Here is a 26546-nt window from a genome sequence, read left to right on the forward strand (position 1 = left end):
AACCAGTAATCTGAGAAAAAAACCACTATTAACATCTTTTCTTATGCCATATATATATCACAGTTCTTGTATATGTATGTATATGTTTGTGCCTTTGTACATAACTTTGCTCACTTATCAATGTGTCCTATGAATATTCGTGTTCTCCAGCTGTATTTTTACTTACTCAATGTACTTGAGTAAGTAAAATTTCTGTCACATCTGGCTAAGCACATAGCACTATGCCTTGGGTAAAAAATGTTAAATAAATGGGCTTTATTCACAGAATGATTTAAAGGACTTTATTATTAACTATAAAATTATTATTTTTTATAGATTTTATTCTTTTAAGTAATCTTTACCCCCAATGTGGGGCTCAAGTTCACAACCCTAAGATCAAGAGTCACACACTCTACCAACTGAGCCAATCAGGCACCCAGTATAAAATTATCTAAAACAGGATTTCCACCTTTAAAGATAAATTTGTGGTCTTTTTTTTTTTTTAAGATTTTGTTTATTTATTTGAGACAGAGAGAATGAGAGAGAGAGAGAGCTCATGAGAGTGGGGAGGGTCAGAAGGAGAAGCAGACTCCCTGCCGAGCAGGGAGCCCGATGCGGGACTCGATCCAGGGACTCCAGGATCATGACCTGAGCCAAAGGCAGTCGCTTAACCAACTGAGCCACCCAGGCACCCCAAAGATAAATTTGTGGTCTTACTGATGGAACTGAAGCCACCACACGTGACACTGACTCTTCCTTTTCCTTTCCTTTCTGTTTAGTTTGTTGCTCAGCCCAATTGTCAACAACTGCTTGCATCTCGCTGGTACGATGAGTTCCCAGGCTGGAGGAGACGGCACTGGGCAGTGAAGATGGTGACGTGTTTCATCATAGGACTTCTTTTTCCTGTCTTCTCTGTGTGCTACCTTATAGCTCCTAAAAGCCCACTGGGACTGTTCATCAGAAAGCCATTTATCAAGTTCATCTGCCATACAGCGTCCTATTTGACTTTTTTGTTCCTGCTGCTGCTTGCCTCTCAGCACATCGACAGGTCAGACTTGAACAGGCAAGGTCCACCACCAACCATCGTCGAGTGGATGATTTTACCGTGGGTCCTGGGTAAATGTGTTACTATAGAAAATATAATAAAAACGTGTTGCTGCCATGGAATTTCGTTGCCCAGAAAAGAATAGTCATTAAAGTTTTGGACGTAGGCATACTTAAAACAGGTCCTGACCATTGTAGCTCCAAAGCCTAATCCCCAAAGCTAAATGAATGCCTTGCAAGTTTTGGGGGACTTGCCCCCAGGTGCAGCCTATGAAATGTAACCATAGGTTTTAGGATTTGTGATTTCAATGACTTCACATCCCATGAATGATTTTCTGGGTTTTTTGTTTGTGTGCTTGTCTTTTAAAGACTTTCAACATTTCTCATTGGCTATATATCACTGATCATTCTAATTTTCTTAATAGATACACCTTCTAAAAGACAAATATAAATCACTCTGCAGAACTAGTGATTCTATACATAAAGTAACTATAACCATTCTTTAAAATCAATCCATTAAGTTTATCCTCGAAATTATATATTCAATCAAAATAATAGGATATTAAACACTATGACGTCCTCCAATGTCTCTGTTCTTTCCATAGAAAGAAAAATATTTTGGGATCTGCAGCAAATCTTGGTAAGGTAGAAAACCTTAAAGTAGCTGGTAAAAGCTTTGTTTTCCTCTCTTCTTGTTATTGTAGCCATAGTTAAAATTTACATTTTAATTATTCTTTCCTCTATCTTACTGTGGTTTGCTGAGAAATCACATTTTCCAATTTAGCCCATCATTTTAAACCTCTCTGGTATCATATCCATCTCATCATTTAGTAATTAGAAAATATGTGAAAATTTCATGATTCACAGTCTCAGATCAGTTTGGCCTGTCAAAACTACTGGAGAGACTATAAAATGTGGAAAAAGCAGGGGAAAAAAAGGACTATATCTCAATCTGACATAGATATACTCTTTGATTTTAAAGATTATAAATGCTCTAAGTACTGACAATAAAAAAAAGTTCATAGCAATGAGATTTGATATGTTTTACAAATGTACTGGAAAAAAACACCTTCTTAAGCGACCTTTAAAATAGAGTACATTCTCATTAATCTGATATGAATAAAGTGTGATTTTGCTTAAATTAGAAGAAAGGTTTAGATAACCTGTGTTCTTTTTGCATAAAATAATTATGACATTGCGGTTGATATTCAGTATAAGACGACCCTGCCTATTCCCTTTTAAATTAAATATCTCACATTAGGAATATGTTCTTTATGGAGTTTTCTCCATAGAAAATTCATTGGAAACAATTATCAAAGAAGCGTTTAGAGGGTTAAATTTCCCATATGGGTAACTTATATGGAATGTCTAAAAATTCTGATACTCCAAATGAAATACAGAATATTCAATTTTGAACAACGCTACAGACACAGTGAAGCATAAGCAGATATAGTATTTCTAGACTTTTCCTTTATGCAATTAATGAAAATATGTAGAGTAAGTACAGTGTGGGGCAATAGTGATACAAAAGTAAAAAAAAAAAAAAGAAGAAAAAATTACTTGCCCTTATGAAGCTTCAATTTTACTAGAGGACTAGATAGATAATAAACAATGAGATATGTTGCTTAATGTCAGAAAATGGTAAATAACATTAAAAAATAGAAGCTTTAAACCTTTAGTAACTTGTACAATTAAGACTCATTGGCTGCCTCCTACTTGCAAAACTTGTAACAGAATTTTCCATGAAAGTTGGCTAGAAATTATATCCAGACCATAGCTGAATGCTTAAATAAGGTACACATTTAATTGTGATAATTAAAATTCCAGCCTAGAGAAATATCTTCTAAAGGCAACATTTCCTTAAAATATCCTGACTTCAAGGAGTTAATTTATCTGGGAATTTTTAGGATAAAAAGAGATTTTCTAGAATAAAAAATATATATGAATGATCCTCTTGCTTGGAGAATTTTCTATATCAAATATATCTGTCCAAACAATATATTATTCATCAAAGCTGGTGAATTCTAAGAGCCTCCCATCTGACACTGAGTTCTAAGTGTTTTACTAGATCCATAACTATAAGGGGGTACCTGCTACGTTATTAGGCTCTTGTAGAAAACTCACTGTATTTGAATACATGCTCAGGTTCTATCACTGAGAGACTATTAAATTATGGGTGGTCACAACCTCTCAGGACTTTTTAATATTTTCCTCAATAAAATGAAAGATTTGGAGTCCCACTGAGTCCTAGTGTCCTGTACTGGGGAGCAATCATTACTAGGGTAGAGAAAATTGGTCTTTTTTTGACAGGGGATGGGAGGTGAGGAGGAGGCTAAGGACAACAGGGTAGGGATGCTATAGCCTTTTACCAAAGTTGTGATATAGAGGAAAAGGCCAGGTCTGATTCGATAACTCTATTAATGAGCCTTCCATCTTGTCTCATTCAATACTGCGGTCTGACCAAGGAGGTGGTCACACATTTCACAGTCCCTCTGTTGTGAGGTTCTAGATTTGGAATAACAAGACTGAAAGACTTAGAGAGAAAAGAGTGGCATACAAAGGTGTTCCTCATCCTGTCAATTTTTCCAGTGATAGACTGAAGCTCTGTGCAGGGGTTTTTCGCATGTCTTCTTGAACTGACTTAGATTTTCAACCCATGTCACACTGTGAGCTACTTATTGTGTAAAGAAATGTTTTTTCATTCCTACTAAATTTACTCACCTTCCATTTTCGGGGGATGTTTCCCAGACCTCTGATAACCTAACTTATGAGAAATGATTACTTTTATACCTCCCATTTTTTTATCCTGACAAAAAGACTTTTGATTTATTCATTTTATATAGTCCTAATATAAATTTTAACTTTTCCTGAGTAGAAAAGTTTTTCTAACTGTAAAGCTTAATCTCTCAACTTGATCCCTATATCTCCTTAAGAAGTAGTATGGTTTTGCTTTGGAATTTCTGTTCTTTCAGAAACTTTGCTGTGTTTCAACAATACGAACTTACGTGGTGTGACAGATCCAGATATCTTGTGATTTAGTACAGTGGCAGAATAATGTTTCCCTGTTATTTTCAATATCTTTCCTGTGGAAGTTCAACATCCTGTTGACTATTTAAATTGAAGTCTATTGAGTTTTGTATCTTTAGCAAACAGTCTGCAGTGACCCTTGTATTCTTCCACTGTGGTATCATAGCTACGCTGTAACTCATCTCTTGCAAAACTTTTTGAATGATTTTTCCTTCAGACTTTCTTGTATTGAAGGTTATTGACCCTTCTTTCTCCCATCAAACAACTTCAAGAGATCTTATAGATGTCTGCTGTCAAGATAAACTTTAGCATATAAGCAAAGAAATCTAAAAGCCTCCTGCAGGGGTCAAATTTAGGATTTAGTCATCTTGAGATACAGTCCTAACCAAAAGAGAAAACTAATCACAGATAATTCAGTTAGAACTATCTTGAAAGGTAGATTCTTGACAGATAGACACCAATATACTTCTCAGACTGTCAAATTACCCATTTAAACTAGAGTAAAAAGTAAAATAAAAGTTCTATCAAGCAAGCATATGAGCCTGATGACAGAGCTGTACGTTGCAAGTGTCTGAGAAAAAGTGTCATTGGAAAGACTGGGCAATGGATTAAAAGGAGCCTGGGGCCTGATCAGAGACCTGGTTATTTCTATGCTCTGCTGTGCCATGACCCTGAGGCTCTTAATTTATTCAGGGTTTGATTTTTAACATAGAATACCAGGGATATGAAATGAATATTCATGTCAGAAGTTCCCTTTTACATAGAATTTATATGCAAACTAAATATAGGATGTTATATTTATAATGTATAATGAGAATTTATCTAAATTATAGCAGCAGTTCTATCTCAAATAGATGTCATTTGTTTTCTGAAGCTAATAGGGAGTAAAATAGGAGGAAAAAAACCTTTCGAATGCTAATTTTTAAGGCCAGTTTTGATTTTTCTACAAAATCCATTGTAATTCAACTGTAACAGTCAAACCTGTGCCATAGCTTATTCCCTGCAAAAAAAAGTGTGCATATATGTATATGCGTGTGAAATATCAAGAGGTAGACTTATGTTATCAGTTTAGCAAAGAGAAAGCATGAAATTGACATCACTTTACAAAGAAGTAGAATATTAATGAAGGCTATCACGTTAATAAAGCAGGAAATACTTTGTTCTCAATGAGAAGGAAAAATGACTGATGCCTTGACTTGATATTATGTGTGTGCCTAAGAATATGCCATAATTATATAGTATATAAATCTATGCACGCTGAGCGTGATAAGGAGAAGGGTGAACTGAGGAAAAGATGTATCATAGGAAGAAATCTGAGCTCTGTTAAAAATAGCTTCTAGTGAATTCCTAGGCATAAACTAAGAATTGCTCATAATATCCGGATTATACATCTTGCCCATAACACGTACTTATTTGACAATTTTTCTCTAACAAAATCGGCCTCTCATTTCCATGATTTATTTTATATTTTTATCTTTTAAAGGATTGATATTAACAAATCTGAACATTTCAATAAGGCCTGCCAAATTGCAAATGGATAAAGAAAACTTGTGATCACATTCTCCTCTAGCTAAAGACTCATAGAGGCAAGCAATTCTATATATGTATATTCTTCCTTTTGACATCTTTTCTACGTCTTTTTTTTAAATTTTTTTATTGTTATGTTAATCCCCATACATTACATCACCAGTTCTAGATGTAGTGTTCCATGATTCATTGTTTGTGCATAACACCCAGTGCTCCATGCAGAACATGCCCTCCTCAATACCCATCACCAGGCTAACCCATCCTCCCACCCCCCTCCCCTGGTTGCTGGAGTGGGAGGGATGGGGTGACTGGGTGATAGACACTGGGGAGGGTATATGCTCTGGTAAGTGCTGTGAATTGTGCAAGACTGTTGAATCTCAGATCTGTACCTCTGAAACAAATAATGCAATATATGTTAAGAAAAAAAAAAAAGAAGGTACATCTTTTGACTAATAGGCTCAGGTACTCATACTCTCAGCCTCCCTCCTGAATTACCCATCTTCTCAGATAGCCCCTCAAAGGTATTCTTGCAATTATAAGAAATAAGTCCCTAGTTTCTCCCCACTCTCTCCCTTGGCAAGGTACTCTAACCACCTCAGCAAACGGGCTGCAGACACACATAGACACCCAAATACAGCTGCAGAAGATCCACTTATTAATTTAAAGAGACATTTTAATTTTCAAGAAAACCAGATAATCATTGTAGTATGACATATAATCATCATTTTCCTTTTTATCTGGGGGGGGAAAAAGTTTAAGGTCACCTCTACTAAGACTTACCAAGATTTATCAAGACTAACACAGTAAGATTTCAAACAATGAAATATTTATGTAGATTTAAATTGTTGGGCACATCCTATTGCTGGCCAAATGACTTCTTTATCAGAGAGAAGGTTAAGTATTTTAGGTCATGACCAATACATATCTGGTACCCCGAAAGTGAAATCAGCACGCTTTGAGAGAGTTTTTGGCAACATGATTCAAATGGTTCAAGGGATGGGGGCAAAAGATAGGGAAAGAAGAGTAGATATTAAATGAGGGAGGGTCAGCGTAAGAGATGGAGGGTCGCTGAAGTGGTTTTCGTGAGTTCAGAATAGCAATAGCAGTAGTAGTAACAGCGGTAATAATAGTAGAAACTAAGAAGTTAGGCACCCTGATAAATGACTGAATGTATGTTCTCATCTGAACTTCATAGTAACTGCACTTAACTGAATCATAATAAATGTTGTTTGTATCTCATTTCATTGAGAGGGAATAGGCTTAGAGAAGTTAGTTCACTTGTCCAGGATCAGGAGCTAACAAATGCTAGCCACTTGATTCATACTTCATTGTGTAATTCCAGAGCTAAAACCTTTATCCTCCACAAATACTGCCCCCCAAATTTGAGTAGGATTCTTAATTTCCACATATGAGTGAAATCATAAGGTATTTGTCTTTCTCTAACTTTTCTGCCTAGCATTATACTCTCTAGATCCACCATGTTGTTGCAAATGGTAAGATTTCATTTTTTATGGCTGAGTAATATTCCATCACACACACACATGCACACGCACACACAGAGCACATCTTCTTTATCCATTCATCTATCAATGGATGCTTGGGCTGCTTCCATAATATGGCTACTGTAAATAGTACTGCCATAACATAACGGTGCATGTGTCCTTTCAAATTACTCTTTTCATATTCTTTAAGCAAATGCCCAGTAGAGGAATTACTGGATAATGTGGTAATTCTATATTTAATTTTTTGAGGAACCTCCATACTGTTTTTCACAGTGGCTGCATCAGTTCACATTCCCACCAACAGTGCACAAGGGTTCCTTTTTCTCCACATTTTTGCCAACACCCGTTGTTTCTTGTGTTTTTGATTTTAGCCATTCTGACAAGTGTGAGGTGATATCTCATTGTGGTTTTGACGTGCATTTCCCTGATGATGAGTGATATTGAACATCTTTTCATGTGTCTGTTGGCCATCTGGACGTCTTCTTCGGAGACATGACTGTTCATGTCTTATGCCCATTTTTAAACTGGATTATTTTGGGGGGGGAGTGTTGAGATGTATAAGTTCTTCATATATTTTGGATATTATCCCTTTATCAGATATGTCACTTGCATATATCTTCTTCCATTCAGTAGGTTGTCTTTAGTTTTGTTGACTGTTTCCTCTGCTGTGCAGAAGCTTTTTATTTTGATGTAGTTCCAATAGTTGATTTTTGCTTTTGTTTCCTTTGCCATCTAAAAAGATGTTATGTCTGATGTCAGAGAAATTAATGCCTATGCTCTCTTCTAGGATTTTTATGGTTTTAGGTCTCACATTTAAGTCCTTAATCCATACTAAGTTTATTTTTGTGTATGGGTAAGAAAGTTGTCCAGTTTCATTCTTTTACATATCTTACTGTCCCTTTAAGTCAGTGTTTCTTGAAGTGTGGGCAGCTGACTAAAATCGTCATTATTGTGAATTTCTACAAAAAATGTAGATTTTGAATTCTCCCCTTGGTTGATTAGTTCAGATATTCCAGAGGTCTTTAAACAATTGAGAAACAATTCTGGAAGCAAAATTTCATGCAAAGTATGTATTCATGTAAAAGCTTTATTAAAGAGTCTCAACTCGTTAGAATCTAAACATGAAATGGTTTTACTTCTGATCACTCTCCCCATGCACCCTCTACCAGATATCATTTTCCTGTACCTTGATGATATGTCTAGTAGATACAAGTTCCTGAAACTTTAAGTTATTAAAAAGTAGTCCCAGGAGCACCTAGAGCCTCAGTTGGTTAAGTGTCTGCTTTTGGCTCAAGTCATGATCCCAGGGTCCTGGGATCAAGCCCTGTGTTGGGCTCCTTGCTCAGCAGGGAGTCTGCTTCTCCCTCTCCCTCTCCCTCTGCCTCTCCCCCTCCTTGTGCTAGTGCTCTCTCTCTCGCTCTCTCTCTCTGTCAAATAAATAAATAAAATCTTTAAAAAAAAAGGGTAGTCCCAGTTCAGTTTAAAACTTGAGTCTTATCATCGGTTTAAAGCTTTCCTCTTCCTGACAAAGGCCTGGCCCATGGCTCAGAGAACCTAGAATTGTCCATCATTTGCTCATCCTTCAACCCCAACTCTGGAATGAAAAGAGGGACACAAACTGTTCACGTTCTCCTCTTTGGTGGCTGTAGGGAAGAGGGATGACAAGAAAAGTTACAAGTCTTCATGACTTCACTGGAACCCCGGTCACTGCTCTTTCCTGTTGGTTGTGCATCCCAGGCTAATACTGTGTAGCCAGTATGACGGGGCATGACTCATGACTCTCCTGATGAGTTCATGAGTGTTCTCTACAGGATCTTGTGTACCTCCACACTGCATAGTTCTCTGGAAGCACAATACAGCTCTGCCTGACATCTTCCAGTCCCTCAACTCTTGTAACCAGTAGTTGGCTCCTTTTGGGGTCCTATGACCCTGGCAAGGACAGAAGGGCATGATTGCTAAAGCTTGGCTTCTTCCTGTGATAAGCACTCACTCCCCGAGAGCATCACAAAACCTTGCCTCATGTCATGGCAGGAGGTCAGGCTGCGGCTAGCTACCTTATGGCCAGAACACACTATCTGTTGTCCCTGACGAGCTAGACCCAGGGAGAGAGGAGTGAGCCAATTGCCTGAGCAGACACTCCAGCAGGGATTGAGATGCCAGTTTTTCCTGGTAGAATTCCCCCAAATTTATGAGGGATTTTTCTCAGAGTCTTCCTCACTTAATTTAGGAAGGTGGTAGTGCTGGTGAGCCATCACCTTCGTCTATCCATCTGGTATTCCAATTAGCACAAAAACTGTATGACCTTGACCTCATGGCTCTCTTGCCACTTACTCCAAGTGTTCTCTCATTATAGACTATGGGGTTGGAGAGCCAGGAGGTTGGTAACAGATATGGTCCTAATGCCTCTTTATAAGCTCGAGAGGGCAGGTAAGCTGTCTTCAGAAAGTAGATCGTGGGGGCTCTTTATCTCTATTTGGGTTTTAAGTATAACACTGAGAGGGTAGAAGCTGCCCCTTAACTTGGCACGTTTTTGGGGTCCAGCAGAATGTGAGTCTCTACCGAGTAAAATAACTACATTTAGATTTTTCTAAGCAAAAGCAGAATTTTCATGAGACCACTTTTTTGTTCCCTGATTTGGGGAGGAAAAAAAATAAATAAAAGAAACACCTACAGCAGGGAGGAATTCTTTTTGTTCTTTTATCTCCATTGATTTGGTGCCACAGCATAGAACTCAGTGTTCTTTGAAGAGACTTCCAAGGTCAGATCCCTCAACTAGCTCTTGGGCTGCCATAACAAGCCCTTGGAGGTTGCCCTAGGTGAAAAGGTGACTCACTCTTTGTTTGGAGTTATTTATCCTTTGTGTAAATACCGACAGCGAGAAAGAACAAGACAAGAGGTCTGTTCACAGAATTACACACTTCCCATCTGAAATTGGGGCTGTTAAATGTGGCATCTGAGGTCTGCCTACCTCATCTTAACCTCACAGCCTTCTTCACACGATAGGATATAATCGGACACTCAAGTAGCCCTGACGAAAACTGTTATGGGAAAGGTAGGAAAAAAAAAATGCTAAAGACTTCCAGGCATCCACAAATATCTTTCAAAGGAAGTTCTCTGACTCATTTGCACTATGATCATTCCTTTGCTGGTCCCCACAGTCTTGACATCCATGCTTGTAATTAGACCTCCACTGTGACTCTGAGAAATCATGTCATGTTTATAAACAGCAGAGAGCAATTTTGAAATGTTCCCGTTGTGGGAACAGGACAAACATTTTGTGACAGAAGCTCCCTGAAACTTTGTTCTCTTCAGACTACTTACCAGGAATAGTTGATCTGGATGCATATTTCAGCCCGTTAATAGCACCCTCTAGCTTTTCCAAAGGCTTGTTTCTTCAAAAATTTCAGTGAATGTCGCCAGAGCAGAGGAAACTTGGTATTTCACTAACGTGCTCATAAGAAATAGAAATCAATAGCTACCAAACACGTATGCGGTGACTAGAGCTCTAGCAAGTGCTACTCCATTCTGGTGTTCTAAAACAACAAGACCCCAAACCCCATTAGCCAACAAATACTGACTGACCGTCTTATTTACAGCTCAGGTTAAAAAATGATGGTGTGAACACTCAGTTTCATCAGATCTCTGTTTTTCCCGCACAGCTGTGACTTACAAAGGTCAGAAGTGAAAGAATTTTTTTGTGTGATCCAGAACGTCAGATTTAATGCCCACTCTTTGAACTCCAAAGGAACTGTAATATCTCTGAATTGTGTTTGCTGTTCCCCTTCTTAGAAAACCTTAGAGGTCATCTAGCCCAAGCCTCCAATGAAAGTACCATCTTCTTGAACCCATCTAATAGGAACAGAGTCTGCTCAGATATTAAAGAGCTCCAGGTTAAAATGTTGCTTTGTACTAAGCTCCTAACTAGTTCTTTATAACTGTTTTCCCATAGCTTCTTTATTCCCTTACATAATTATCCATAAAATATTTGAAGTTACCTATTTTGGTAGCTATTAATAATCACATTTGGCTTTCCAGTTTTGTAAAAGCGAGGAGAGAGCTAACAATTTATCAATAAAGGGAAATAAGATATAAACACTCTGGTTAGTTAGCAGGTATTTAAAATATGTTTCATTTTATAATACATACAAATTTGAAAACAATAGAATCACGAATTCATAGAATTGGAATGCCCTTTAGAGATCAGATGGAACAGGTTTGCACCTACTTCTAGAATTTCTCAGGAGCCTGAGTGATGGAAGACATTCCAGGCTTTGGATTGGAGTCTTGATCCCACAGGGTGATCCATTTCAGTTTTGGAACAACTCTGACTGCCAGAGAATTCTCCCTTACATTGGGCAAGAAGGTTTCTCTCTATAATTTTCATATCAAAGATCCAATTTGTGCTTTTGGGGGCAGGCCAAAGCAAGTCTGTGTCCTCTGATACAAAACAGTTTTTAGTCTTTCATGGAAGCTATTGTGATGACTGATTTTAGTAAAATTTGATAATCCAGACAGGAAGAAGTAATGTCTGGCTATTCATACCATTGCGGTAGATGGTAAGATTTGTGTGATTGTTGATTCTATATGTAGGTTTCTGTGTATAATCCAAACCTCTCTTCTTTTGAAATGAGGTAATGGACACTAGAACACTCTTGTCTAAGATTACAAAGCTGATTACCAGTTGAGCTGAGCCTAGCACCTCACTCACCTGATATAGCCAAATTCTTATCTCTGGTGAAAATTCACTTGAAATGCATTTGTTCAATTAATGATTGCAGTGCACACATCTTCTCATCTCTGGGAAATAGCAAAGCTTCAAATGAAACAAAACAAATAAGCCACACTGTGAAATCTCAGAAATAAGAAAACGTTGCCTAAGAGCACTGCCTAAGGAGCTTGAGTTCTGGTTTCTTTATCAGCTGGTAGTGCAGCACTATGCTGCCTCTTTTGGCCTTAGTTTTTCTTATGTAGGTTGTGGTTGTGTGTTGGCTTCTGAGACTGTCCCCAGGCTCAGTAGGAAAAAGCACCATAGAATGGAGGGAGGAAATGGGTTCCAGTGTACCTATTCCTCACTGGATAATATAAATTGTAAGTTTCCCACAAGCTCTAAAATCAGACCATCATATCCTACTCAGGTCTGTTATATTCCTTTCTTCAATATGGAGGCAGTGATCATTATCTTCACCCCAGTTAAGTCCCTATGTTATCTGAGCTCTCAAGAGAGATTTCTTTCTGAAAGAACCCTCAGAGGAGAAGCTAGGATAGAAACACCAAATCCAGAATAAAGCAGGGTCTACAGCAGACTTTAAAATGCACACAGAGTTAAGAGTCTGAAGTTAGAACAGACTCTTAACTATAGAGAACACACTGATTGTTACCAGAGAGGAGGTGGGTGGGGGAATGGATGAAATAGGTGACAGGGATTAAGGAGGGCACTTGACGTGATGGGCAGTGGGTGATGAATGGAAGTGTTGAATCACTATATTGTACACCTGAAACTAATATCACACTGCATGTTAACTAACTGGAATTTATATAAAACCTTTTAAAAGTGCACATTAAAATTAGTTCAACCGAAATCAGTCCTTACCTAGGTTATTCATTTAAATCTAACTTAAAATTTAAAAAAAAATTTTAAATAATAATAAATAACCATTTCTAGTCTTCACTAAATGATGATAGACTATTAAAGTCTAATTCACCTTTATTTCTTCCCAAAGTTTTATTATGAGAATTTTCAAACATACCTATCAACAATATATCACAATTGATATTTTATTATATTTATTATATTTATGATATATTAGATATTTATTATATTTCTTTATTTTTAATCTATCCCTATCTCCATTTGTCAACATCAATCTCTCATCATTTTTGCTGCCTTCAAGTTGTAGCATTACTTTTTTTTTTTTTCAGGGCACAGAGATATAAAACATTGACAAACACACACAATCATGTACTACCACCACAATCAAGATACTAGACGAGGGCTGGCAAACTATGGCCCAGCAGGAAAATATGACCCTTGGACAGTTTTTTTTTTTTTCTTAAGATTTATGTTATTTATTTGAAAGAGAGAGAGCACATGCACAAAATCAAGGGGAGGGGCAGAGGGAGAGAAATCCCAAGCAGACTCCCCGCTGAGCCTGAGCCCCATGCAGGCTGGATCCCAGGACTCGGACTGAGATCCCGACCTGAACCAAAATCAAGAGTTGGATGCCTAACCAACAGACTGTGCCACCCAGGCGCCCGTTGACAGTTCTTATAAATAGTTTTATTGTAACATGGCCACACCCATTCATTTACTGCAAAGCCTAACTTACATACTCTCTGGCCCTCTGCAAAATAAACATGATGGTTGTTGTATATTTTTATAGATGTCCCTTATCAAATCAAGAAATTACCCCTCTATTCATACTTTGCCAGTTTTTATTAGGCATGGATGTTGAATTTTGTCAAATGCATTTACGGCATCTATTGAGATCTTTTTTCCCCAGTAGACTGTGGATAGCATAAATCACATTGATTGGTTCTTAAATGTTGAAACAGTCTTGATTCCTGGGAAAAACAGTTATTATCAATTTTATATATTGCTCTATTTAATTTACTAATTAATATTTGTTGAAGATTTTTGTGCATATTTATAAAAGTTATTAGTGTGTAGTTTTCTTTGATTGTATTATTTTTGTCAGACTTTTTTTTTATCAGAATAACACTTGCTTGCCTCTTGGATGTTTTTTCGTCTTGTATTAAGTGTTTGTTGCTTGTGTTTTTAGCACTAGTATTATTTCTTCCTTAAATCTTTGGTAAAATTCACCATAAAGCAACTGGACCTAAATTTTTCTTTGGTGGAAGGTTTTTAACTATGAATTCATAATATTTTAATAAGTATAGGACAATTCAGGTTACTCTTTTTACCCTTGAGTTGAGATTAGAAGTTAGTGTCTTTCAGGGAAAGTGTTCAATTCATTTAAGTTGTGAAAGTTATGGGTATCAAGTTGTTCATTTTATTCACTTGTTTTCCTTATAATGTCATAAGATCTGTATTGATGCCCCTTCTTCCATTTCTGATATTGATCATTTGTATCTTCCCTCTTTTTTTCTTGACCATTCCGGCTAGAGTTTTATCCATTGTACTGATCATTTCAGAGAACTAGATTCTGTTTTTGTGGATTTTTCTCAAGGTTTATGTTTTAAAATTTATTGCCTTCTGCTCTTATCTCTTTTACTTTCTTCTGCTTGTTTTGGGCTTAACATGTTTGCTTTTCTTTTCATAGTGTCATAGTTGAAGCTAAGATCACTGAGACTTTTATTCTTTTCTAATAAAGTCTTTAAACCTATAGATTCCACTCTAAGTGCTATGTTAGCTGCAACATGGATTTTATTTTTCTGGATCTATTTTCATTTTCAGTTTCAAAATATTTTCTAATTATTCTGCAAATTCCTCTTTGACCAAGGGTTATTAGAAGTATGTTGTTTAATTGCAAAATATTTGGGGATTTTCCAAATACATTTTGTTATTGATTTTTTGTTTATTATGTTGTCATAGAACACATTTTGTATGATTTCCATTTGTATAAACATGTTAAGATTTGTTTTATAGCCCATGATATAGTCTCTCTTGGTGAATACTACATATGCATGCACTTGAAAAAAGTGTATTCTGCCATTGTCAGGTTGTTGATGGTGTTGTTCAGAATTTCTATATTCCTACCAAACTTCTGCCTACGGGTTCTACAGAGAGGAATACTAAGGTCTCCATCTAACTATATTTATACCTTTCTCTCTTTGTTGTTTCGATTTTAATTATGGCATGTTGGATTATAAGGTTATGTTGTTAGCTGCATTCATATTTAGGATTGTTCTGCCTTCTCAGTGAGTTGGCCTTTTCATCCTTATGTTAGTCATATCCCTTTACCTACCTGGTAACATTCTTTCTTTTGAAATATATCTAGCTATATTAATACAGCCAATCCACCTTCCTTTTTTTTTTTTAGCTTTCTTTTGATTAGTATTTCATAGTGTCCTTATTATTCTTTTATTTTTAACCTGTTGATGAATTGTAATATAGTTGTGTTTTGCATTTTTATATATGACCATCCCTGTCTTTAAATTGGTGTGTTTAGACTATACATTTTTTAAGACCATACATTTTATTCAATGGAATTATTAATATTGATGGATTTGAAATCTACCCCATTACTATTGTTTTTCCTATTGACTCTGTTCTTTGTTGCACTTTCCCTTTTTTCTGCCTATTGTCAAATTATCCATAATTTCATGTTTATTTACATTTCTGGCTCTTTATACATTTAATTATATATATGTGTGTGTATATATATATTTGTGTGTGTGTATATATACATGTATATATATATATATATATATATATTTTTTTTTTTTTTTAAGTAGGCTCCACTCCAGCATGGAGCCCAACACGGGGCTTGAACTCACGACCCTGAGATCAAGACCTGAGCTGAGATCAAGAGTCAGATGCTCAATCAAGTGAGCCACCCAGGCACCCCTACATTTAAAAATATTTTAAGAGAATGCCCTAAGGTTTACAATATAAACTTTTAATTTGTCACAGTCTAACTTCACATAATATTTATTTTGTTGACATGTAGCATAAGAACTTTATGTAAGTATGTTTCTAATTCCTCTCTCTCATCTTCTGTGCTAATGTTGTCATTTTACTTTCCATATGTTATATATGTTATAAACCACAATTCTTTGCTACCGTTTTTGCTTTAGGCATCAATTATCTGTTAGAGCAATTCAAAAAGAAAAAATATCTTTTACATTTATTTTCTTTCTAACCATTCCTGGATATAGGTTTTCATTTCTTTTTACAAACCTATTTTTTTTTCAGTATCATATGCCTTCAGCCTAAAATATATCCCTTCAGCAATTCTTGTAGCATGGGTCTCGTGGCAATAAGCTGAGTGTTTGATTGTCTGAACAAACGTGTTTCAATCACCCTCATTTATTAGAGTTATTTGTGCCGTGTATAGAGTTCTGGGTAAACTTTTATTTTTTTCTTTTCTTTCAGCACTGTAATAATGTCACCTGTCTTACATAGTTTCAGACAACAAGTTTGATGTCAGTCTTTGATTTCTTCCTTTGAATGCCATGTGTCTTTTATTTCCACCCCACCCCCACTCCTGATGCCATCAATATTTTTTCTTTATCTTTTTAAAAACATTCTGAATATGATGTACCAGTGTGCCTGCATGTGTGTATTTGGAGACAGTACGTCTGCCTGTGCAGAAGGCCAGACAGAAGTACATAGCATTGATGCCTGAAAATGGACATGCCATTTCCTTCCACGAGAACATCATGCAGGAATTTGAGGCAATGTAGTCAGGAGCTGAGCCGGGTTTGAGTTTCGTTGCTACAAATGTTTTCAAAGCACCATATACCCTGCTTCGGGTGGTGTTAGGGACTGCATGTCTGTGTCCCCTCCAAATTCACATATTGAAATCCTAACCCCCAAGGTGATGGTATTTGGAGGTGCAGACTTTGAGAGGCGTTTTAGGTCATGAGGGTGGAGCCCTCATGAATGAGATAAATGCCCTTCTACAAAGAGTCCAGAGAGCTAGGTTGCTCTATTTCTGCCATGTGAGGAGAGAAAGAGAAGTCAGTATCTACAACATGGAAAAGGGTTCTCACCAGAGCTTGACTGTGCTGAGACCGTGATCATAAACTTGCAACCTTCAGAAGTATGAAAAATAAAGTTTGGTGGTTTTAAGACACCCACTCTGTGATACTTTGCTAGAGTGGCCTCAACTGACTAAGACAAGTAGGAAAGAGGGTTATTCTCCGAATTCCTGCTCCACCCACACCTTTTGGCCTCCTCTGTGCACCTGTGCCTCAGAGGGGTTCTCTCTCCATGCTCTTGCCACTCCTCCAGTGGCTGTCAGCTTCTGATTGTTACTTTGTGTTTGTTGGCCTGGTGATGTGAGACAGGCAGATCCTCTGTTGTCCTGGTCTAGGTGACCCTAGAAGTCACCCTAGGTGACTTCCATAGGACGATGCCCGGGCATTAGGGATGGAGGTTCTCAATGCTCCATACCTTACTACTTACGGCAGTGACACTTTGCAGGTCACGTGCAGAAGAGACTTTCCTGACCTCCCGCCTGTGGTAGGAAACCACGAATAACACTGGTGTAAACCCTCGGCCCAGGACTGTTTCCTGCTTCTCTCATAGGGCTCATGTGTTGTGCTCCCTAAGGAAGAGGAGTACTCTATGCAAAAGAGCACGCAAGGAGCTGGAGACTCCCCTGTGTCTGTGTCCCAGGGGTTCTACTTTCTTGTGCTAGCTCAGACTCAGCCTTTAGAAGTTTATTTAAAAGTTTTTCTGAAATCCTCTTACTCTCTTGCATGATGCCTTTGTCTCTTACGTCTGCAGCTCTGCCACGGGGAAGCGAATGTTCACCCTGAGGCTCTCTTTGGAGGAAGCTGCTGTCCTCAGAAGTATAGACTCTTTGGTTTCCCATTTCTTTGATAGGTCCATGAGAGGTTATGGTTTTATAGTAAATCTGATTTTTTTCTGGGTTTTAGTGCAAGACAGATGTGAAACACTGTGCTACACATTTGACATTCCAGATTATTATTATCTTAATAGAGTCATCTTATTTGCTTATATTATGTAGTTATGAAATCATATGTATTCTTTTACTATTTCCTGATTCTACACCCTTTGATCTCTCTCTCTTTCATCATTGGGCCCGAAAATTAGATTTATAAAATTTTAATAAGATTATGGAAATAGAATGATACATAGTGATATTTTATAAGTACTTCCTAGAATTTGAAAATTAAAACATTTCCTATTAAAAATATGACCATTATAAAAGAAAGGGATTTTTATTTTCTCTGGATGTAGTCTCAAAGCTATTGCTAGATATAAGGTCTTCTTATGAAACATCATGCATGTTATAACCGTTTTGTGTCCAGAACTGAAATCAGATCCCTGAAGTTGCTAACTGTTTACAAAAGCAAAACAAAGTACCTGCTTGATGGAATTAAGACAGTTATGTTCACCAGATACACTGTTTTTTCATGAATCTTTGAGTCATTCCAACTCTGGAGGAAATATGTCTTTAAGTATTTGTTTATAAGTAAGTGTTACCATATTTTCCATGAGAAAAATATATAGTTACAGAGAAATTACAGCTGATTCAAAAATTGCACCTTCTTATGAATGTATCAAATGAATAAAAGAAAGGGAAACTGCCCTAAGAGCATTCTCTACAATTAGCTCAGTGTCCTGTAAGTTTTAAAGTGTGGCTGAGACTGAATATTACTGTCTTTAAAAAGAGATATTTCATGTAGTGAAACAATAAAGTCTCTTGCAGCTCTGAGATTCTATAATTTTTAAGTTGCATATCTCTATCTTTAGTAATTTGATTGAAAATCACACTTACGATGAATCTTTCTGTAATTTCAGGTTTTATATGGGGAGAAATTAAACAAATGTGGGATGGTGGACTTCAAGATTACATCCATGATTGGTGGAATCTAATGGATTTTGTGATGAATTCCTTATATTTGGCAACAATCTCTTTGAAAATTGTTGCATTTGTAAAGGTAACTATTGTTTATATTGTTGGTAAAGCATAAGTTCTGATAAATACTGATACACCTTTGATTGCTATTAATTTTACTAATAATGTTACCTACAGCATTATGTATATGTTATATTCACCTCCTCATGACTTTATTGATAGATGGGTATAAAATACATAGATAATACCCAATTTATAGTCATAAAACAAATTTCACAATTTGAAGTTGTCACCCAATTTAGTTGCATCTAAATTGAATGATGCCTCAAAATTACTCACAGTAGTTGCTCTCATTTCTAATCCTTTCCATTTCTAATGAAATTCTACCTTAAACACTGTTTAAATTTTGGCAACCAAAATCTATTTTTATCAGTTATAACGAACCGATAACATTACATAGATCAAAATATTACTCTTTCAAAACATTGAATTATTTCAGCTCAAACTAATATAGTTTGATATAATTAGAGCAGAATATAATTTCTTTCTCCTCATCCCATTCAATATGACAGTGCCTGAAATCTCATACACCCATTACTCCCCCAGATTTTGTACAATATCAGTCTTTTCCAAACCACAGAATTTATGTAAAACATTTTTGCTCTGCAATGACAAATGTCATTTAAAATGATTATTTTGTACTTTGGGGGATATTTTTCAAACCAAAGTATTATCTCCTTATTGCCTTTCTTTTTCCCTCTTTTCTTTCCTCTCCTTTTTAAAAAAATTTATTTCAAAATGATTACTGTATTAATAAAAAATAAAGAGTGTCTAATTGGGCTTTACATGAATAATTCATGCAATTTAGCGATCTGATCTAGAAAATACTACCATGTAGGTGAACTCATGTCCATTTCGTCTAGTTCTTAAAATAGCCGCCTGAGTATCTTAGTGCAGTATTCAGTTCTGTCAGGGTCAAAAATGCCCAAAGTTGGAAAGGCCATAGTTTCTAGAATTTGTTCAATTAAAATGTTGCCAGCACTCACCAAAACATTAGGAAAGAACATTGCCTACCAATTTCACGTAAAGCAAGCTATATTTTAAGAATAAAATGATAATTTGGTAATTTTTCCTACCTGCATTGAGGTTAATGCCCTTGACGACCTTAAAAGAGCAGAAGGTACTGTCTTAACCAAGGAGGTTATGCATCTGTGTAGGAGATGGGCAGTCTCTTGTTAAGTGTATATCTGTCCAATTCCTATTTTCTTTGTAATGATCCTTAAGTATATCTATAAAGTTGTTTTATCCATCTCCCTACGAAAAAGTAATATATCTGCTTTTTTTGTGGCCCCATACGAATATAAAATTCTGGTGTTATAGGACTGTAGCCGTTCTCAACTTTCAAGTGCAAAAGAATCACCTGGAAGGTGATTCCCTTTCTCCATCAGAAATTCTAAAGTAGGGCTCCTGGGTGGCTCAGTTGGTTAAGCGACTGCCTTCGGCTCAGGTCATGATCCTGGAGTCCCGGGATGGAGTCCCGCATCAGGCTCCCTGCTCAGCAGGGAGTCTGCTTCTCCCTCTGACCCTCCCCCCTCTCATGTGCTCTCTCTCTCTGTCTTTCAAATAAATAAATAAAATCTTTAAAAAAAAAGAAAAAGAAATTCTAAAGTAGGAATATTAGGGAGGATCCTAAATTTGCATTTGTACCAAATTCATCAGACGATGCTGTGGTAGCTGATCTAAGGAAGACACATTGAATGATACTGGACTGTATAATTCTGTTTAACAGCTAAGAGAAGTATGAGATTGATATCAAAAAGAACTTCTCATATTTTATATACAATATTTATATTAAGATACAGAATATTTTTATATATTACATTTATATGGTGTTTACATATAGTACATATACATTTTAATATATGGACATTTAATATACATTTAGTATACATTTAATATAAGAACTCTGGTATGTGGTGGGTACAATTACATAAATTAATGAATACTTGTGGATTTTTTTGTCTCAGTTTTAGGTACGGAATTTGAATTTTCTTAAAAAGTTGTAAGTTCTTCATGTGCAACATCTATTTTAATATTAAAATGTAAACATTCTCCCTATACTACAACAAGGAAAAATTATGTTTAAAATTCAACTCACCCACCCCATGTGATGAAGAAGGAGTAAAGGGGTAAAGGGGTAAAGAGGAGATGGAAAGGCACAGGAATTACCTCAGATGACAATGATGTAAATAACATGGAATCTCAAGAAATACAGTTTGTTTATGCACTGTGGTCATAGGATTTCAGCTATGATTGTAAATGTAAAGTGTGGAATGTTCTTTCTGAGTGATTAGTTTGTATGACTAAAACTTGAGTTGCAGGGGGGAGTTTGGTGGATAGCGTTTTCTGGGCTCACTTCTTTCCTCCATCACTTACTAGTTATCTGAAATTGACCTGTTTCTCTGCCTCTCTGTGCCGCATCTATAAAATAAGGACACTAATAATTTTTACCTTGTGCTGTTGGTATGAGCAGTAAATAAGCTGACATAATTAAAATGCCTGTTATAGAATAAACATGCATTATTAATTTTTCTTCTTTCTCTTTTACTCCTATGTCCTCCTCCTTCTTCATATACTATGAGCCCATTGGACTTGCCTTTTTAAATGTCTTTATTATGTCCCTTCATTTACTTTATGTTAGTTGAAAAAAGTTTGAGCTCTGGATTCACACTCGCCTTTACCACGTGAAACCTGTATGATTTGGGGCAAGTTATTTAATGTCGGCCCCAGTGTTATTACCTGTTGAATGATGAGAATAATCAAAAGAACACTTACTTTGGGAGCCTGTAATGCCGACTTGTTGACTCACCCTTCCTTACCTTCTTTTTTATTTATCATTCAATTTTTCATGCTAATTTTTAGTTAATTTATAAGTTACTATTTCTGGAAAAGATGACACATTTGTGTACAAAAATAGACTGTGCTATAAATAAGGCAAACAACCATTATGTGAATCAATCAGTAAGAATTTCTGGGAGCACACTAACAAACCAGGATTTCATCTGTTTTCTGAGAGTGCAAAGATGCCTGGGATAAATCCCCTGCCTTCAAGCAATTCACAGTCAGGTGGAGGAAAGTGACATGCAAATCAGTTTTAGAACCTTCCCATACAATAAACTCTACAACAGGGACTGTGGTAGCATCAAAGAAGGAACTAAACTCTACTGGAGGTGTCCTGGAAGACAGAGCCAGTGGGCATCTATTGGGTTCATGAATGTGCATGAGCATTCCAGAGACAAAAAGCGCAATGTGCAAAAAGTCTGAGTGTATAAAGGAGGCCAATATCTAAGAGAAATGATCCAGTAAATTGGGGAGAGGAGAGGATAAGAAAGACTTTTCACATTCTGCTATAGAATGTGGGATTTGCTCTATTAATAAAGAGGGGCATTAATGAGATGTGAGCAGAGAACTAGTCAAATGATAATGAATGCCTGAAGTAGAGAAATGAACATAGGGGAAGCTGTTGGAGGGCTGGATTTGAAAACAAAAATTAGGAAAGAAGAGCCACAAGATTGGTGATTTATTAATTATGAAACATGAGGTAGATGGAATCCCCTGATGCTGCTTCCTGGTAAATAGTTTGCCTATTCTGGGGCAGGCAAAATTACCAGGGAGTAACTCAGATCTTTGTAGGATTGTACAGGTTCTACCTCCAGTCCGAAGGTGCATAAATGGGAGCAAAAATCCAACCCTAGGTCTTTTCAGCCAAGCCATGGACCCAGACCAAAAAAAACCTGTCATTCCCCAAAAGGGAAACCTTTCAGAAACTGATTTATCCAAGGGGAGAAACTTTTAGAATAGATCTGGCAGAAGGGCCACACTTGCTTAATTGATTTATCCTTTTGTAATTTATTCACCTAGAGGTGATTTTAAACACACACACACACACACACACCAAAGGGTCCTTCTAACTAATGCCATGGTTTGAGCTCTGATCTGTACTTGATCTGAGTACCACTTTTACCATTTCCTACCTGTGTGATTTGGGACAAGTTACTTAATCTATACCTCAATTTTCTCATGTGTAAAATGACACTAATAATCAAATCCTATGGAATGTTTGCGAGGATTACATTAACAAACACATTTAATGTCATAAGTAGAGCTTAATATAAACACTCGGTATTGTTTCTAATTTTTAGGTACCACACAATAGCATTATATCGTACAGCCAAAGACAGTACAAAAGTATATGTGACTTCACTATTCTCCTCCTTACATGAAAGGCTTTGTGGTAGTTCCTTAAATACCTTGATTCATGGACATTTCACAGCTCATGAATTGTAAGCGTTTTTTTTTTTTTTTTCATTTGCTCTTAATCCTTGAAGAAGTTTGTTGACCATTTCCTCTTCTCACTACGTATGAAATATTAGTTAATCCGGAGCTTGTTGATGCCTGGGCACGCTTATAAAATGTTACTTTATCTTCATTAGGACTGGTTTTCTCGTAAATATTACCCTGTCCTTTTCTATATGTACAACTTGTCTCATATTTATCTTTAGTCATTTGGCAGTAATGATTAAATTCTTATGCCTATTCCACTATGCGATATAAATAATATTTTCAAAAATTAAAATCATTATGGATAAGAACATTTATTTTAACAGTCATGATGGAATTGTTCATAGTACCTTTCTTCTAAATATTTCTGAGTAAATACCTCATTGAACTCTCCTATGCTTATCAGCTAGACAAAAAGCAAATATTGTTTCCATTTCACAAATGTTGTAACTGCAATGAACTCTCCAAATTAGGGAATTTTCACTAAATATTCTTTAATCTTATAGCACAGAGCTCTGTAGAGATTTAAATCCTAAATGTTTAATTTAGTATTATCTATCACAGGAGAAAATCCTATGCCTTATTATTGTCTTTCACTACTTCATTATCTAACCAATTTGTAGAATGGGAAAGGTTTTCACCATATAAATCAAACATTAAAACCAATATACATTTTCTGTTTACTCTCATATGGCAAATATTTTCATTTTGTATCAATTTAATTTTTTATTCATGCTTATTGATCGCTTGAGTTTTCTAAGTATGCATCAGAGACTATAGAGGATATAAATAAACCAGTATCATGATTCAGTTCATCTTCCTCTCTTAACACTTCTAAGATATTCCTGACCTGGCTCCAGCTTCCTCTTAGAGTCATCACTATCCCCAAACTCTCCATATTCCAGCTATGTTAAGATACTCACATTTCTACAAATGATTCATCTTTTCCAACAACCATGCATTTGAATATGTCTATGATTCTTCACCCTAGAAAGCTTTTTGACTTCCTATCATCTCTAAAACACTCTATTAGATGCCCAGTTCCTAAAACACATTAGACAGAGCTCCCTCCGTGGGAAACTGACAGGTAATCCAAGGTTGAATATTCTCTTATAGAGGTGTGCAATGAGTGAGTCTCTTTAAAAAAAATCTGAGTAAAAATGCAGGCTTAGAGCAAAACCGTACTGTAGTATATTTTACTGAAAAGCAAATACTTGAAAGAAAGAGGAAGGCAGGAATTGATGGCCCTAGGAAGGTTTCAATGTACACAGTAGCTCGTGATCTTTCTCTTACCTTTTTTTAAAAATTAATTATTTTAATTCAAGTATAATAACATACTTGGTCTTTTCCTTTCAAGGATTATTCTATAACATGGAAATACCAGCTCCGGTCAACAGGACCCTAGTGTCCACTCCTCTGTGGTCAAAGAGTACCTGTCAAGGGAACGATGAGCATTTTTTATTTAATGGCTGTTTTTTCACTATATAATAAGCTCATATGACGTAAACTGTATTTTATTTGCTTACCACTGGAAACCCTGAAGATGGTGTCTAACACAGAGTAGGCATTCAGCATATATTTAATGAATAATTAACAGCTGAAGAATCAAAATAATTAGAACCTAAATCCATTCTAGACAAAGAGACTGATATTCATAGAAAGAAATTTTGGTGAGAATGTGAAGGAATTTGGGGAATGACCAATACTAAAGGTTTGAGCCAGAGCATTAAGTACCAAACAGTACAAATGGCAGGTCAATCTCAAAAAGAAGTCAGGACCCAGATTCCAGAGGCTTCATTGACATGTTGGAAAACGAATTTCATCTCAAGAACATCGCAGAATTCTTGGAGAACATGAAACAAGATATGAGGTGGTCTGGCCTTTTTAAACGATGATTCTGGAGGAAACAGGTGATTATAGAAATAAGGTCCAGTGTAGGTAGAGCAATTAGGAGGCTATTATAATAATTTCTGAGGGAAATAGGAGAATATTTTTTTAAGATTTTATTTATTTATTTTAAGAAAGAGAGAGAGCACAAGCAGGGGGAGTGGCAGGCAGAGGGAAGCAGGCTCCTCTCTGAGCAAGGAGCCTGACATAGGGCTCGATCCCAAGACCCCGGGATCCTGATCTGAGCCAAAGGCAGACACTTAACTGACTAAGCCACCCAGGCATCTCCAGAGGATCTTTTCTAACCAGTGAGGATACCAATGAAGACTCAACCTCAAATTCTGCTTTGGGTGATTTGCTGCCACTCACTAAGATCAGGGAGCATAAATGGAGAGAGAGTTTGAGGAGGAACAGATCATGAGTCCCAATTCTGGCCTGTGGGTTGAGGTGCCTGGGAGATATCTGTGTGGACATGTAAATGAGGCAATAGAATAGAAAATATGACTGTAAAGGGAGACGTCCGGGCTGGAGTTGGAGGACTGGGCGTCATCAGCCCATAACAGACAGCTGAGATCATTGAAAACCTGCAGGGGGAGTAGACAGAAGGAGAAGAGGCTTGTGAAACAAAGTCAGTATTTAAGGAGCAAGTGAGAAAGAGTGACCGGCAAGGGATCCCGAGAAGCGGCATCACGAATGGCGGGAGGCAGACATGCAGAGATTAAAAAATGAACATAGATTCTGTGAAGAAGTTTTAGAAAACAGAGCCAACGAGAAATTGTAAATTCAAGTTAAGCTTTTAATACCTAATAATAGGGTTTGGAAAATACATTTAAAACTGAAGAATTACAGTTTTTCTCTCCAAGTTCAAAGAACGCTGAAGTTTGTAAGAATTTTAAAAATTGCTCTGTAAAATCCATGCCTATGTTTAAAAACCGAAGTGAAATATATATGTGAAGGGCAGGAGAAAAATTAAAAAGCAAACCTTCAAAGAATGACATCAAGAGATAATTACTAAATGTTTATATCTCTATTGAATCCTGACAGAAGATGAGATTTCTGGATCAGAGAACAGACAAATTATTGACTTACATAACAATCTTCACATTGGTCCGCCACCCTCCAGTTCCCCACAGGGCAACAGATGAGAGCCTGCTGTACCCTTTGCATACAGGAGCTGGTACCACAGGAGGGGAACTGGGAAAATCGGAATCTCAGAGCTGGTATAGTGCAGCTCGGCCAGCTGCCCGTCTTCCCACCAGAGAAAGAGAAAGACCTTAACTTTCTAAAGTAAATAAACTCTCTTAGGGGAGGCAAAGGTCCCTAGTTTTATTATCCTTAGAATCTAAGCAGATGGCTCCAGGGGAGATGTTTCCAAATCTCTCAGAAAGTCTCTATATTTAACTTCCCAGGCTTATTTGCCATTCAGACATCTTTTAACAGCCATGCAATGTTTTGGTCATGGTCAGGAAGCCCTGACCATGCATGAATGTGAACATATTCACATTGTTTCCCAACAATTACCAGAAGTGCTAGACTTTGAAGCAGACTTGGGTAACTAGACCGGGGCAGAATCTAGCATCTCGTGATCTGTAAAATGGAAAGCCTTCCTCTTGATTTTGCTAGTCCTAGCTGAGACAGTTTGCAAAGAAGGGAATCTAAAGTACCACGTCACCCTGTGATGATGGAGTCTATATCCCACTGCCCCCAACTGCCTGCAAGAGCTAGA

General features: G+C 36.8%; 1 protein-coding gene across 1 annotated transcript in view; it reads left to right on the forward strand.

The window, feature by feature from the left end:
• TRPC4 (transient receptor potential cation channel subfamily C member 4) overlaps nt 1-26546 on the forward strand; it is a 193936-nt gene that overhangs the window by 138468 nt on the left and 28922 nt on the right. The window contains exons 4-5 of the mRNA XM_021678301.1: nt 759-1095; nt 18535-18674. Of these exons, the coding sequence (XP_021533976.1) occupies nt 759-1095; nt 18535-18674 (477 nt within the window). The remainder of the gene's footprint in view (nt 1-758; nt 1096-18534; nt 18675-26546) is intronic.

Source organism: Neomonachus schauinslandi, chromosome 3 (genome assembly GCF_002201575.2).
Source record: "Neomonachus schauinslandi chromosome 3, ASM220157v2, whole genome shotgun sequence".
Taxonomy (NCBI): domain Eukaryota; kingdom Metazoa; phylum Chordata; class Mammalia; order Carnivora; family Phocidae; genus Neomonachus; species Neomonachus schauinslandi.